This window comes from Apis cerana, linkage group LG7 (assembly GCF_029169275.1).
Source record: "Apis cerana isolate GH-2021 linkage group LG7, AcerK_1.0, whole genome shotgun sequence".
Taxonomy (NCBI): domain Eukaryota; kingdom Metazoa; phylum Arthropoda; class Insecta; order Hymenoptera; family Apidae; genus Apis; species Apis cerana.
Genome location: NC_083858.1, coordinates 8,176,690 through 8,193,037, shown reverse-complemented (window position 1 = coordinate 8,193,037; position 16,348 = coordinate 8,176,690). Strand labels below are relative to the sequence as shown.

Below are 16,348 nucleotides of genomic sequence, written 5' to 3'. Positions count from 1 at the left end.
GCGTGTCTCTCCTCATCCGGAGCTTGGATTTCAACGCGGCACGCGATAGGGAGGAAGAGGGGGAGGTCTAACTTTCAATGGAAAACGTCAGATACACGAGTTTGGTGGAAGTATATTAGAGGGTACCTGTCGTTCGTACACGTGGTCTGTTTGGTGAGCGATCATTGAAGAAAAGAAATTTGGAAAATTGTTTTTAATTGTTTGTAGTCGTTGAGTTTGCGAATTGTGATAACAAGATTATATTAAATTGAAGAAATATAGAATTGAATATAGCTCAGAGTGTTTTATCGAGGGAGAGGATATTGCATATTATTTTATTAAGACGCAATTTTAGGAGAAAATTTTGCATTTGCATCAATGATCAAACGTTTAAATACAATATTGCTGTTTCTCTCGTTGCTGCATTAGAAGACCAAGATTAAAAAATCAATTTCGTATTCTATAAAATAAATAAATAGCCATACTTGAAGTTAAAATTAAAATTGGCATATTTTCACGAATTGATCATGATGCAGCTAATTTTTGCAGAGGAAATTCTTCTGAAACGATACTCAGGTCCATAAGCTCACCCCAATGAGATATATTATATATTATATTAATACAATATCGTTGTTTCTCTCGTTGCTGCATTAGAAGACTACCAAGATTAAAAAATCACTTTCGTATTCTATAAAATAAATAAATAGCCATACTTGAAGTTAAAATTGGCATATTTTCACGTATCACGATGCAGCTAATTATTGCAGAGGAAATTCTTCTGATTCCACCTGAAACGATGCTCAGGTTCACAAGCTCATCCCAATAAGATATATTATATATTATATATTAATACAATATCGTTGTTTCTCTCGTTGCTGCATTAGAAATAGCCATACTTGAAGTTAAAATTGGAATATTTTCACGAATCAATCACGATGCAGCTAATATATCTTTGCAGAAGAAATTCTTCTGATTCCACCTGAAACTCGGGCCCACAAGCTCACCCCAATAAGAGTTATAGGATTATTATCGCGGAAACAGATGTAGGCGTGCATGGACGCGTCTAGAGCTCACCCTCCACCGTCGACTGACAATTTGTCACATCCGCGACAATGCTCTCCTCCTCCTTCCTCGAGTGCGCGACACATCGATAAGCTTATGCTTGATAAATCGTGCGATACACGACCGCCATTACCGGACACGAGCCTCCCCTTCCCACAGTGACGCTATCGTAGAAATAGGATAATAGGCGCGCGATCGATACATTGATAAGCAAAGTGTAAGCAGATGATCGTGATAAAACGCGATACCCTGGCATCGACGTAATTAAAACGCTCTTGCTGTCGATGGATTGCTGTCATATAATTTATTCCTTTTTCCCCTGAAATTTAATATCCTTTTTCGTCAATTTTCTCTCTTCCAAATACGCTTTACGCGTGTTTATTAAAATTGGAAAAAATAAAATGATAACGATAGTATCTGTACTATTGGTTAATATGTCGATGGCACGAAGATAACGCGAAAATTGTTTGGAAAATTGAAAGTAAAAGAAGGAATTCGTAGCTTATAATTAAATGTATTGAATGTGGAGCATTTGATCGAGGCTTCCAGAGAAAGCTGTGGAGAGGCTATTCGTGTTGAAAGGCTACATCGTGCATAAAGGAAGCTTTCAGCTTTGAAATTCCGCTAGTTCAATATCGATAAAAGCAATTCGACTAATGAACTTTAACGATATACAACCGTCGCGTTTGCAGGATCTGCATAATAAATCTGTCTGGAACAAATTTTCAATCAAAAAATTCGATCAACATAATTAAAAGCTCGTTAATAATTCCAATGAATAATTTTCATTTACGAAAACATATCAGAGATCATAAAGTTAGTTGTGTATTTTAATACAATACGATTTTATTAAAAATTTGTTAATTGTTCGATTATTTCGTTATCAATTCTCGATGCGAAGAATTTGTATTGAACAGGGATGAGTATCGTATCTGAGAAACGAGGAGGAAACGATGGAAACAGCGAGTCACGAACAACGCATCGACGATTTGTCATATTCTTTTCCTATCTAACGTCGCTGCAACCCTCCTTCGAGTGTACGACACATCGATAAGCCTACGTTTGATAAATCGCACGATAGGCGACCGTCATTATCGAAACCCTACCTCTCTCCTCCTCCGCCTTCCTTTCGAAGAATCGAATTCTCCGTGCATCCGTGATAAAAATGTCCGACAAATATTCCTGAATCGTAAATTTACAAGCGGGGATAAAGTGTAATAAATTGAACGAAAAGAAAGGAAAGAAAAAAAAGATCGTGTAATAAATATTGTGCAATAATGTGGATTAAAGTAAATTGAATCAACGTTTGGAATTTTGTTTGTTGAATCATTTAAAAATAAATGAAAAATTTTATCGAAGCACGTGACATTGATTAAAAATTTCCTTTTGTTGTCGAGTTAAAAAATAATTGCCCCCTTTATTTATTCAACCTTTTCCAAGAAAAACAAAAAAGAAGACGAAGAACAACGATTCGTAAAAACAAAAAATATTCAACCAATTTATCGAAAATTGGGTCAAACAATTTTTCTTTTTAATCTTAGATAACATATTTTACGTATCCATAAATTTTATTAAAAATTTCATCGATCGAAAAAAAAAATCTCACGGAATGAATGGAAAATCTATCTATTGCGGAGGAATTATCGTAATTCGATGAGGGGGAAACTGAGGAAACTCCTCGCGTCGTCCGGTGTTAGATTATCGAGACAGGATATCCGGCAAGGATGTATCTGAAAGACAAACGAGCCGACAAATCGGATTCACGGGATGCTGGACATCGGAAAGGTATATATATACAGGCCACCATAGAGAATTACGTTTTCGCGCCCCGTCTTTCTTGCCCTTCGAGATCTCTCTGAGTCGAGCGGTTCGTTCGTCCCTTCGAGATTGGCCAGGCACGATTAATTGACAGCGGAGTCCCTTCGAGGCTCCTCGACGTGATTCGAAACGACAGCTACGAATTCCAGGAGGGTGCGAAGAAACGCATAAAGATCGGGAGGGGATAGTCGTGGTTTTAACTTGTTGATCGGTAACTTTGATCACTTGGTTAATTTGCAAGAGAATTTGGATTGGCAGTCAAAGTTTGAAGGAAAGAAAAATGGATGGAGATCGAGTTGATATGATTGAAAATTTTTGTTGGAAAATATACAGGAATAAAAATGAAATTATGATAATTTAAAAGAATACAAGGTATTGTATATTCTTAATCATTTGAAGTTATTGGAAATAATTAATTCGTAAGTTTCGTTCGTTTTCGAAAAATAATATCTTGAAATATATCCCCAAGAATTTTCATCGTAATTGACAATCCATTACTCCTGTTAATCGAAAAAGTGCCAGGTGTTCCGGAAGCAATTGTCAGCCGACAATATGAAAGCAAAGGCGTGAGCGGAAAAGACGAGCTGCAAAGGGAGGATGTACGGTGGCAAAAGAAACATTGATTGAGCACAGAGGGTGGCAGGTTGGTGTTGTCGAGGACCGATGAGGCGAATAATCGGATTTAGGGATTACCAACGCTCTTCGTATTGCCTGCAACACTGTTAGCTTAGCATCGTCATCGTTTTCAACCATCATTAACGCGATTAGCGACTATGTTTTGATAATCGACGATTGAAACCCTATTTCAAATTAACAACAACGTTAATTTACGTAATTTTTGTATTTCTTACGCCGTGATACAGCCCGTTGTCTTCATCTTTAAACGATGATATTTTATATATAAATAAAAATAAAAAAAATATTATATGTTCCACGATTGGACTACGATTTAAAAAAATCATTAAAAAAATATAAATTTTCTCACTAAAATCTATTGAGAAAATAGAAAAGACCACGCCGTTGAAGCCACTTTTTCTTTTATCCGGATATCTTGATTGATTGCCGAGATACGAGCGCTCAAAGTTTCCATAATCCTCAAGACGAATTATGAATGGGTCCACGAGTCGGTGACCTACATTTTTTCCTGGAAATGCGTCCTACGTTTTTCCAGGAATCGCGTCTGTCGCTTGTCTGCAGTTTGGGATAGGTCAGTGAGACGAGGCGCGAGCGAGAGGCCCGAGTAAGGGAAAAGGACGGAGATGGTAAACGATCAAAAAATTACCGTTTTCTTTAAACGACGATATCTCGGGAACCGGAAGTGGTATCGGGATGAATGAAAGAGCGCTTTAAAGGGCGAACTTCCGCGCTTCTAACGATCGTTCACTCGTTAACCGGAAGTCATCAACTTCGGAATTATGGCGATTCAAATTTTTTCTAATTTTAATAGAGTTAAATAAGACTCGAGGTAAATGATTAAAAATTATCCTTTTCTTTGCACGACGATATCTCGGGAACCGGAAGTCGTATCGGGACGAATGAAAGAGCATTTTAAAGAGAAAGGTTCCGCGCTTCTAACGATGTTTCGTGCATTGGCCAAGAATTGCTAACTTCCGAGTTATAGCGATTTAAAATTTTTTCTAATTTTAATAGTATTTTATTCGAGTTTTAAAATAAATTATGCGAAACATTTATATTCTTTGCTAATGATATATCGAGAATTTTAAATTGATAACAAAAGTGAAGTCGTTGATGTAATTATTAATTAGATAATTATTAGATTAATCGCAAATAATTATTTGTTAAACGTTCCGCGATAAGAGAAACAATAGTTGATCGAAATTGAAATAATTATTTAAAATAATTTTTTACATAAAAAAATATATATCATTATGCTATAAAACGGCTATCCTAGGCCTAAAATCTTCGACTTCGTAGCGTCATGAGCGTACGAATTCATTGAAATCATCGGTGAGTTCGTTGAAATCTCCGCGAACGTTCTCTCGAACCAACGCTTTCAATATCATCGTTTACATTTTCTCTTCGTAGAAAAAAATAATCGATATAAATGCTATGCACTCTGGAACGTTCGGCGATAAAATATTCTATTTGTAGTCGAACAACAGCAAACTTTTGATTTATCCTTCCAAGAAGATACGCATAAAATATTTTACATTCGACGAAATGGGCAAAAGCGGACAAATCGAGGATAATAAAATGTAAAATTGTTATCCTATTCCAACAATTAATCAACTTCGAAATAATAAAAATAATCATTTCAATTTAAAAATTATTTCACGCGAAAGAAATTCATCTTGAGATAATTGTACATATCCAAAACGTATATTTTACATAAATATTCCCAACCTTTCCCATCCCCAACCCTCCCAGTGCATCGCAGGCAAAAACAAAACAAAAAACGTAACATCTCGCTCGCTCGAAAAGATTCGTGCAAAATCTGTTGCCGCGAGGCAAGGTTAAAAATAAAAAGATCGATCGATACCCTTGTCTCTGAGAAACGCGAGAGCAAGGGTGGAATAACTTTAATGTGGGGCAGGCATGCGATAGGTGAAACGACACCCTGGATTAAATCTGGACGGGCGACAGGTTGCTAAAGATCGATATCGCGCTACTCCAGCGCGAATATATCGATATTATTTAAGCCTAATCGCCGTCCAGATCGATATCTCGCGATACAGGCAGCTCGTTGGATATCCAGGGGGGTTTCCAGGGAGGATATACACGCAGACCCTCGAATGCCTCCCCTCCCTCTGCACGCACCCCAATCGATCTCCCTACCCTCGCTCGGCCGCTCCCTAATATAAATATTATTACAGTTTGATGGGGTTAGGTTGACATTGGGCCCCGCAGACATCCCATCAATGCGTTCTCGCCTCCCTCTTCCGCTCTTTATACCTTCTTTTTCATTAGGCCCGAATTCCTCGCGGCGCGTGCCGCTGCTTTTCTCCGAGGATTAAGCGGCTCTGTATCCACGCTGTGGAAAGTCGTTTAAATATTTCATCGGCGCCGAAAAGTTCTGGGGGAAACTGAGAGGAGATAACGCGGGAATTTTTAAGAAAATTTGGAGCAGAGAAATTGAAATAGCGTTTGTAATGGAAAATTTTTCGAGGTGGAAGTTGAAATTTTTTAACGAAGCAAAAGAATTTTTATAGATATTGAAACAATGACGTAGAAATTTTTTTATCGCGCAAAATTTTTTTTTATTTTAAAAGAATTTTTAATCCGGTAGAAATTTAATATTAATTTTAAAATCAATTTTTGAAGCAACGTTAAAATATTCTAATTGTCACGGAAAAATTTTTAGTTTGATGATTATTCGTTTTAAAATTCATTCTTATACAATTAAACGAAACAAAAGTAACTCGAAATAACGTTCATTTTCCATTTTAATATTAATAATTCATGGTATTTTACATTTCAGAAATTTGAAGATAAATGAAAATGAAATTCTTCGTAAAAAAGAAAAAATTAATAATTTAAATTTCAATACTGGAAATTGTTTAAGATAATTTAACGCAATAATACAATCTGATAAGATTTAATCGATACGAATTAAGTGGAATATCGTCGTATAACGAGAATTAAACGAGGATTTTCTTATAATTTATTCATACGTTTCGCGACAATCGTTCTTCTCTGAAGCTAAATATCAAATCTAAAATTATCGATATCGATAAATATTAATGCACAACCCTCGCGTACTAAATTTTGCTGAAGTGATATATATATATATATATTCATAAAATATCGAATTTTTTAATATTGTCAAATTTCATTATATTTTAAATATATCCACGAAATTCTTCGAAATTCATCGAGTACAGGGATAAGAGCAAAAATTAATCGAACCTTATACATTTTTCATAAAAAAATTTCAGTTTAAAGACGGAGCAATCTTCTATCTCGCTTCATCAAACTCAACTCGTTTATAACTCGTTTAAACCTCTACCTTTCAGAAATCGATTCCAAATAGTACTTAATCCTCCTACGACGTAATATCAAGAAGCATTAACGAAGAAATTGGAAACGGAATTCTTCTAATTAATTCTTTTTTTTTTTTTTTTTATTCAATCAATCAACAACTGCTCTCGCTGCGAATATTAACCGCAACGTTTACATGGACAACGTTTCAAACGCAATCAAGGAAATCATTCGTGATGAAACGGTCGCTACGTTAAATTAATTAATCGAGAATGGTCATTGACGTGTCAAAGAGCACAACTCGTGATATTGTTCGGTAACAATGACATCTTTAATAACCGGTTCAACAACGTTACAGGTATCATAGGTTTTTCAAGTAAACCTAAACGCAACCAGCTCGATTCCTCGAAATATACATACATACATACATACGTGTTCGTCCGTGTGTGCGTATTCCTTTTCCCTTAGTGCGCGTTCACCAACTTTCGCCTCTCGTTCTTATTTATACCTCGTGTTTTATTTTATATACTTGGATACTTGTACTCGTTAATGTGTGCACGTGCGCGATTTATGTATTATATGCACGCAGGAAGTGCGGGCGTAATTTGGTGTGATCCTTCAATTGCGACATCCTTCTTCTCCCTTCGTGCATTCTTAATAAGCCTGAACCGCGTTGTCCTTCTTCGCATCATGCGAATATATCGCGCAATTTGTACAACGCATTGTACCAGATTGACGCAGGGATAATAGAAGTTTTCTTCTTATTACTCTTTCATTTATCAGGGAAGAATAATGTCAATCAATAGCCTGTATAATTAAGAGCAAAAATATTTGATGAATAATGATTAAACTCCCATTAATTTTGCATCAATCCAACGCGACTCTTAATTTCCTTTCTTTCTTCCTTTTTTTTTTTAGTGGTGGAACAAAACCTGAAACGCTTCTTCACGAGAGCTTTTTCTCTATATATATATATATTTTTCCTCCTTTCGTTTATTTATTTCATTTAGATCACTCGCCTTCGTGCTGTCCATCGCACGCACATTATAATACACATAGGCGAGATGATGCGTAATTTAATGTTATTGTTACGCGGGTCCCTCGTATGGAAAAAGGGAAAGATCGCTATATGTAATAATTTCTTCTTTTTTTTTTTTCCTTTTCTCTTTTTATATCACGTTCAGCGCGCGTAACGTATTTACAATAAAGAAAAAGGAAAGAGAGAAACGAGTCCGCGCAAGTTTATAATGTACGTAAATATATATATATATATATATATATACATATATGTATATGCGTGTATTATTTACGTGTATGTGTAGAATACAGTGATACAACATTGTAGAACGAATTCTCGAACTTGAATTGAAGAATTCAACAACTTCTTTATGCCGTACTTATGCACCAAATTTTCCAATGTGAGTTTATATTTTAAACGCTTATTGCAATTTAACAATTGAATATTGAATCTTCTTTTCGAGATATTGAAAAAATATTTCTCGATGACAAGCAGGAATAGCGAACACTTCGTATTATCGAAATTGAATAAAATTTTTTTCTATGTATACATATACATATATGTATATGTATAGAACGATTGCATAATATAAATATATTAGATATCACCTGTATAATATTATACGCATATTACATTGCAACACGATATATAATATTATACACGTCGTTATGATACAGTACGATATTAAATTATACATAAAGAATATATTTTATATATATATATATTTGTATATATATATATATATATATATATGCAGAGAACCAGTGTAGAGAAGTATTAGAATTTCTACGTTCTACGTACACCCTATTCTACCTACATCATTTACGAAAAATAGGAAAAATATTCGTTGTACTATGCGAAAATACTACTAAGGTGACGTTTAAAATAAATTCGCGTCAAAAAATCACGCGTACAATTAATTGGAACGTAAGGTATCTTTATCCATAAGAGGCTTGACAATGTTTATCGTGATATATTCCGATACTTCTGCTACAACAATCTCTGCCCGTTACACTTTTAATATATATCTAAACAGTTGCAACGTTTAACGTATGTACACACACTCATCGGTAGAAAATTCTAGAATAATCGATCGATAATTGAAAATATTGTTATAAAGGAAAAAGTTTTAATTTTTTTTTTTCTTTTTTCTTTTTTTCCCGATGCAACTTTAATAAAACCATCTCGCGTGTGAAACCATATCACGAATTTGCGGGAATCACCGTCTCGTTTCGTCCACGTTGTAGTTTTAATGCTAAAGATCGTTTATTAAATGGAGGCCAGCTCATAGAAACGAAATTGTCAATCCAGCTATCGGTGTATATACAAGACGTGTCGTGACGGGCGGGCAATAATTGAAAAGTGAACGGAAGAAAAAGTTGAAAAGTTAAGGATCCTGTGCTCTTCCCTTCGAAAAATCATCTCAATTTCAAAAGCGCTCGTAACGAAACGTAACTTTTACAACTAATGTAAAAGCATCCCCCGCTCGTCACGAGATCCTCTGTACATTTATATACGTGTACAATTATCTACAAGTATCTCGAGACAAAATTTTCGTCTAAAGAACGGGGGAAAAGATACACCCTACACCCTAGAAATACAATAATTTCCTAATTCCTACCACGCTGCTTTCACTCGAGTGTATACACCATTCGTCGAGGTTGGGGACGAATTTTTTACGAATTTTCACGAGAACGAGGGGAAGGAGAAGGGAAGGAAGGAGGGGTAAAAACTCGAAAGTTCAGGCACTGTGAACTCAAAGCACTCATCTCGAACGATTTCGAAGGATGCGGCGAACGAATCCAATCCTCTTTTCTCTTTGCATCTAATTATTCCAAGCTGAAAATGCACTAATTGCTGCGCATCGAACTGGCTTTGAACCAATTTCGAAAGCTGATCGTTCGCCACGTATACCGTTCCGGAAATCGTCCGATTTTTATCGAATCGCGCGCCGACGACGTTTAACGCTCGCGGCATCTCTGAGTATTGACGAGTAGGTACGAAAATGCGATTTGGACACGAGCGTAAAATTTAACGAGCCTCTTAAGTTTCTTCTTTTTTCTTCTTTTAATTTACGATCTTACGCGAGACGATTGTTCGAAAAAGGAAATCAAAAATATCGCGCGAATATTAAACTTGGATCGAAGAAATAAATGTAAATATAATATTGGTAAATAGGTCGATTGATTGACCGTATAATCGATATATCAACAGGTTTAACGGGAGGTATAACTTTGCACGCCTCGAGAGAACAATTTCGAAGGACTCGTGAAGCTTTACGTGCGAATCTCTGACGCATGGTATTTAAATAGTTAAATATGCATATATGTATGTACATAATAGATAATAGGAATGTTAGGGCTACGTAATAATCAGCTAAATATTGCACGATCAAGTCGAATCGAACGAACGAGATTCGAACGGAACGAATCACTTTGTCATTTATCAATGAGGACAAAGATCGAGATGAAAAAAATTCTAAACCGAGCTAACTAACTAAGCATCCTAAATACGTGTTCGATATTCCGTATTAAAAATTATAAATATCAAACTGTATAAAATTTCTGACCCTTTACAACGATTCAAATCAATGGAAAAAAGAAAATTCCTTGCCCCTTTCCCTGAGATCGACGGTATCAAAAACTATCGTCGACTCGGAGTGACAAACAATTCGTAATAAAGAATTGAAATTCGAAAACGTCGAACGTGATAACACGGAGATGTGACGATTATGGGATATTAATTAATTCTCAACAGTATCAACATACATCACGCATTAAGGGGAGAGGCTCCCCCCTTATATACACATGTCATCTATACAATTACCTACGTGAAAGCCTGCTAATTTGTCGCCTTAATTAGTGATATGCTTGCTTCCGTTTTCAGCAATTGAAACACGAACGAAAAAACGAATAAAAACTAAACGACTTTGCCGATCTTGGTGGCAAACGCGCAAATACGAGGGCCCTTGCTGAGGAGAAGCCTCCGTTGCGATTGTGTGTCCTTTTTCTTCTTCTTCTTCTTCTTATTCTTATTCTTCTTAAATTCGATCCTTGACATTTATCGATGACGTATATCCTATTGTTTCTCTTTCGTTTCGTCTCATCGAAATGTCACGCTCCTATATGCGTCAATACTTTACGTTTTCCAATCACAGATGACGATTTATAATATCCTCGATATTTCTCCGACAGCTATCCATTTGATCTGATTCTTTTCGAAAGTGTTTGAGAAATTCTCTAATTGCGTTTTATCGCATTCGTCTCTCTTCAGAAAGAAAGTAAATAAATAAATAAAAGAGATATTAATTTTTAACAATTTTCGCATGATTCATCGATCGTAATAATTGGAAAGAAAGATACGAGATAATTCATTCAAAAGGATTAATCAACCGGTATTTTTAATCTTTAACGATACCAATCACCAAGAACGGTCACTTCGTTGTTGAATATCGAAGTAACCGTTCTGGAAATAGTCGATAACAGGAGGACGACCGAGGATGAAAATCACAGAAAGGGAACAACTCGTTTCTTTCGTAAAATTCTCGAGATAGAGATAGATAGATAGACAGAGAGAGAATCGTCGATACCTAATGCGAGGGATAATAATATTCTTGACAAGTGGAAGCCTATCTCGAAGACTATTTCGCGATATTCGATGGCGTGCATAATCCGATGACGAATCCAATCACGAATCGCGTTAATACATCCCTTGCCTGAACGGATTGCTATCGCCAGAGGGCTTCTGATCGACATTGCCGGGCCTCCTGAATGGATTCACGTCTACTTGACCTCCAGCCTCTTGCTGGGAGTACGGTCTCTGCTGGGAGTACGCCACGGGCTGTTGGCCCATGTAATTGGCCGGTTGTTGCTCGTACATAGGCGGTTGCTCGTAGCCTGTGGAGGGCTGAGTATATCCCGCCGCGTTGATGTTCTGCCCGTAGCCGCTCTGATCGTAATTCTGGCCGGCTTGGTAATTCTGATCGTAAGCTTGGTCGACGTTCGTCTCCATACGCGTCTGGCTCAAATGGTTGCCCACCTCGCCCGAGAGGGGCCTCTGCTCCTGCAACACGTACGTCTGGTACTCCTTGTCGGGCGGGTTTTGCATCAGGACGTCGGCCTCGTCCTGGAACGGCTTGAAGTCGTAGATGTGCCTCAAGTACATGAGCACGGGGGCGTAGAGGAGGTTGGAGAAGGCTATGCCGATGTTGAGAGCCGTGAAACCGATCGCCTCGACGACGCCACCGGCTATGATAGGCCCCACGGCGTACGCCACGCTGTACGAGATGTCGGCTATGGCGTATATGCTCCCGTAGACCGAGACGTATCTCACGTCGACCAGGTAGCCGAGAGTGGGGAGCAGAGCCGTGTCGATCAACGCTATCCCGAAACAGATGCCGCACAACGGGATCATGAGGGCGCCGTAGCTGCTGCAGAACGGTATTATGAAGCAGCACATGCCCTCCAAAGCTAGGCCCGATGCGGCCATCAGCCACTGCTGCTGGGGATACTGCTTGGCCATCTTCACGGTGATCATCACCCCGAACACGTGGGGGAAGAAGGCCGGTAACCAGATCATCCCCATTTTCCAATTGTCCCGGGTTATGTTATCCTCCATCCACAGGGAGATGGTAGGCTCGAGGAAGGCCAACGCGACGTTCGACATCATCAGAGCGCCCGCGCACACGGCTATGTACGGGTCCATGAGCAGCCGCCAGATCGGTATCGTCTGGCGCATCTCCCCTTGCCTCTGCTTCACTTGCTCCTTGACCGGCTTCATCACCAGGAGCAGCATCACGCCGTCGGCCAGGCTGATGAAGGCGAGGATCAGGAAGGGGACCTCTTTGCCCGCGAATTGGTAGAGGGCGCCGCCGAACGGTGGCGCCACCAGGCAGCCGAAACTGATGAACGCCAGGGCGATCCCCAGGGCCTTCGATCGTTCCGCCTCCTCCGTGTAACGGTCTGCGATCATCGCCAGGCCGCTGGTGTCGGCGAACGCTGAGCCGACTCCCTGCAGGCTTCTCGCGAAGAAGAGGACCCCGTAGCTTCGGCCGCAGGCGAAAACCGCGGTGGACAGGAACATGATGCACAGGCCTATCATCATGGGTATGTCGTAACCGATCCTGTCTATCAACGCGCCCGAGAACGGGTTCACCATCAGCTGTACTATGGCCTTCGAGGCGAACAACACTCCCGTGGCTGAATCTTGGCCGTGGTGGGACGGCGCCCCCGTCGTGTTCACCTCCTCCTCGACGTCGCCGAACGCGCCCACGTATTTCAGGTAATCGGGTATGATAGGCACTATCACCATGTAAAGCATGTTGTCGAGCAGCAACGCTATCGAAACGATAATCAGTACCAGCTTTCGCTGAGCCTTCGGCTCCTGCAACTTGGCCCACACTATCTCCTTGAGCTCGCTCAGCTCAATGTTGAGTATCGGTATGGTCGTCATGGTGGCCGGCCGATCTATGTATCACTCCTTTTAACTGAGCAGGGACGTCCTCCAGCGTCTAGCGGGAGGGACTAAATCACGCGATCACTTGATGCGACCTTGGGAGTGATCGTGACGAAGGAATCGTCGCGATTGGGGCGGCGCGCATCAGGCCGGGCCGGGGGTAACCTACAACAGATCACCGAATTGGCACGGTTAACTCGATCGAAATCATCGCGGGGATATGTTTTTTGTGTCGCTATACTTTCTCTTCCTCTCTTCCCCGGCATTCTTTTTATTCTGATTCGATTCGAACGTTTCACGTGGGCCAATAGCGAGAATTTTCTTTTTCCCGAGAAATCGGAGAAGGAAAGGGGAGCCCTGACCCGGCCTGATCGGTTTCTCACCGATTCTCGTTCAATTCCCAAAACCCAACCCGACTTTTCATCGTGGACGAGAGTCCGTCATCTTCATCCTATCTTTCGATGATTTCGTTCGTCGCTCCGCAGCTTTTCATCGACGCGCACTCGATTTCCTTCGCTTGTGGCGGGTATAGAAGCGAACATGACACCGGGTGGAGGCTCCCCCTCGACAAGCCAGCACGATCTGTACCCAGGCTGCCTATATGCCTGCTATCGTGTTACGGAGAGATAAAAACACGGGGGTCTCGGCGGCGAAACGAGGGTGAAGGTCGAGTTGGTGGATGGTATGGCTCTATTCTATAAATGGGGTGGTAATTATTTAACGAACCTTGCTGGTCAAGGAAACAAAAACACGTGAAACAACGCTGGCAAAACGAATCTTACGTATATATATATTTTGTTCGAAAATAAAACCAAGTGCGAAAAGTCATAAAAATGTATTATTATAGAATAACTGATAAGAGAGAAAACGAAGTGTTCCAAACTGTGTATCATATATATATCGTGTTTGAAATAAACGAGATGCAAATTAGTCAGGCGTGACACTTTTGGAAACACCGTCGAGAACAGAACGGATTAATTATTTCCGTTGAAACGATTCATTCGGTAAACTGACATCCCTCCGAACATCGTTCGATGCGTGTCCGCACCCTCGTTTATTAATTACGATGACTGGTCGCCGCGCGGGGACGCCGTTAACTTCGTCAACGATCGTCAACGAGGGCCTCCATGGACGTGCACGAGGAAGGGGAAAATTCGTAAACTTACCGGAGTTATTGGCGAATTTCTGCCTGAGGGAACTGGCGAGGCGTTGGGGACCCGCCAAACTAGGAAGTCCGGCGAACAAACTGCTCAGTTTGGAGGCGACGTCCGGTCCGACCTCGGCCCTCGAGCCGTTCACCGACTCCTTAGCTTCTTGCGTCCCCGGGCCCTCCACCTTTTCAGCCGAATTTCTAACCGAGCCTGAAACAAATTTCGTTCGTGGATAACGAGATCATATTAACGTGGAATTGTGACGCATGAACTTGCGAGGAGTAATGGAATTGCGCGAATTAATTGCAACAATCGAAACAGCCAAGTGTTTTTCGAGGCGTCGTGAAAAGAAGAATTTCGGTCGAATGTAAGTTCTAGGACACGTATTCCTTTTGTTCTTCGTTTTGACAACACTCGAGGAACAAGGAATAGTATTTAAAAAGGATCGAAACGGATGAAAGTTTTCTTTCGATAAATTTCAGCAAAGAGAAAATGATTTTGACGATCAAAAGCAGAATCTCGTCGCGAAATTGGGATGGCAAACACGTACGACTGGTGATAATACCGGGAAAGAAGAGAAGAAAGGAAAGGGGGAAAAAGGAAAAGATAGTAATTTCCAGGGAAGTAATCAAAAAGTTGTCGGTCTTTAGCGTGTTCCACCTATAGCGTGCAGCCGATAATTTTGTCCATCTCTTCTACGAAACCGACACAATTTTTCCTAACCTATCTATTATCTTATATACTCGTCCAACTCCCTGACCAATCTATATTTAGAGTTTAAACATCTATCTATAACAGTCCCTATCCTCTATACATATACCTCACGTCCCAAGAAGAATGCACGTTACACATGTGCCCGACTTCCCAAGGTAATTTCCCATCATTTGCCATTGTAGCAATATCATTATTTTCAACAGTATCATTCGGTGACCTTATATTATTATTCACCGTCCACCATCCGTTTAACGTTCGAACAAAACAGCCGATCAATTTTCCAACGATTTCGAATTTATTCCTTTTTTTCCTCCCCCCTAGAATTCTATATTTCGAACCATACATAACACCTTACACGATACATACGTAAAGCAAATTACATAATATCTCTCCAAACGCACTGCAGTTCATCATCACTTCGAAATAAAAATTCAATACTCCAACAATCCAGGGATCGAAAAAGAGCACGAATACTTATCCTACGCGTACCTGTGTTTCCCTCCCCTCCCTCCCTCCTCCCCTTTCAGCATACGAAACGAAACCTGACCGGTGACGTGAAGGACGATCATCGACGCGAAAGCATCGACATTGCTACGAATGAACGAGCGTGACGAAGGATAGGATTGGCCGTGGTATGAAAAAAGAGGAAGAAGAAGTCAGAGGTCAGACTCTTACTTACTGAGACCGAAGGGCTCCCGATGGCAGGGGCGTCTCGGCGTGTCTCTCCGTTGGGGTAGCTTTGAAACGTCTGCCCTCAAAGTTCTCCCCGCCACCGGCTCTCGCGTTACCCTCTTCCCGTCCCAATCAACCCCCTCGGTCGCCGAGGGGGTTGGAGGAGGCAGTGTGGCAGGGCGCAGCCGCCGTTTCCAGGATCCTGGGATTGGCCGCGGCCGTGCGTCAACCCCCAAACCCTCCACCATCGCATCCGCAACCCCCTCGCTCGCCACCTTCTCCTCAGAGGGGGAGGAGGAGGAGGGGAGGGGAGGAGGGGAAGCGCTCACCAGGTATAACGACGCCGGTCGATGCTGCGCGGTATTTCTAGCGAGGCAGGTCGATATGAGCCTCACCTGTGCAAACGTGGGCTGCTGGCTGGAGGAGGAAAAAGGGGTGAAAGCGTGGCGAACACGCGAGACCCCTTGTGCGCGCCTTCCTCGATTTCAGTGGCGATTATTTCGAGTGGTTTCAGGTAAGTAAGGTGTTCTATGAAAGGTGT

At 40.6% G+C, this 16,348-nt stretch overlaps 2 protein-coding genes across 2 annotated transcripts; both read right to left on the bottom strand.

Moving 5' to 3' along the window:
* Nucleotides 1–6,909: 6,909 nt before the first annotated feature.
* Nucleotides 6,910–14,576, bottom strand: LOC107993179 (vesicular acetylcholine transporter). The gene is made up of 2 exons (XM_017049464.3): nucleotides 14,437–14,576; nucleotides 6,910–13,435 (listed from the first exon to the last, which is right to left on the bottom strand). The coding sequence occupies exon 2, from the start codon at nucleotides 13,265–13,267 to the stop codon at nucleotides 11,516–11,518; it is 1,752 nt and encodes a 583-aa protein (XP_016904953.1). The 5' UTR covers nucleotides 13,268–13,435; nucleotides 14,437–14,576; the 3' UTR covers nucleotides 6,910–11,515.
* On the bottom strand, nucleotides 13,539–16,070 carry LOC133666412 (uncharacterized). The gene is made up of 2 exons (XM_062077034.1): nucleotides 15,815–16,070; nucleotides 13,539–14,631 (listed from the first exon to the last, which is right to left on the bottom strand). The coding sequence occupies exons 1-2, from the start codon at nucleotides 16,053–16,055 to the stop codon at nucleotides 14,249–14,251; spliced, it is 624 nt and encodes a 207-aa protein (XP_061933018.1). The 5' UTR covers nucleotides 16,056–16,070; the 3' UTR covers nucleotides 13,539–14,248.
* Nucleotides 16,071–16,348: the final 278 nt, after the last annotated feature.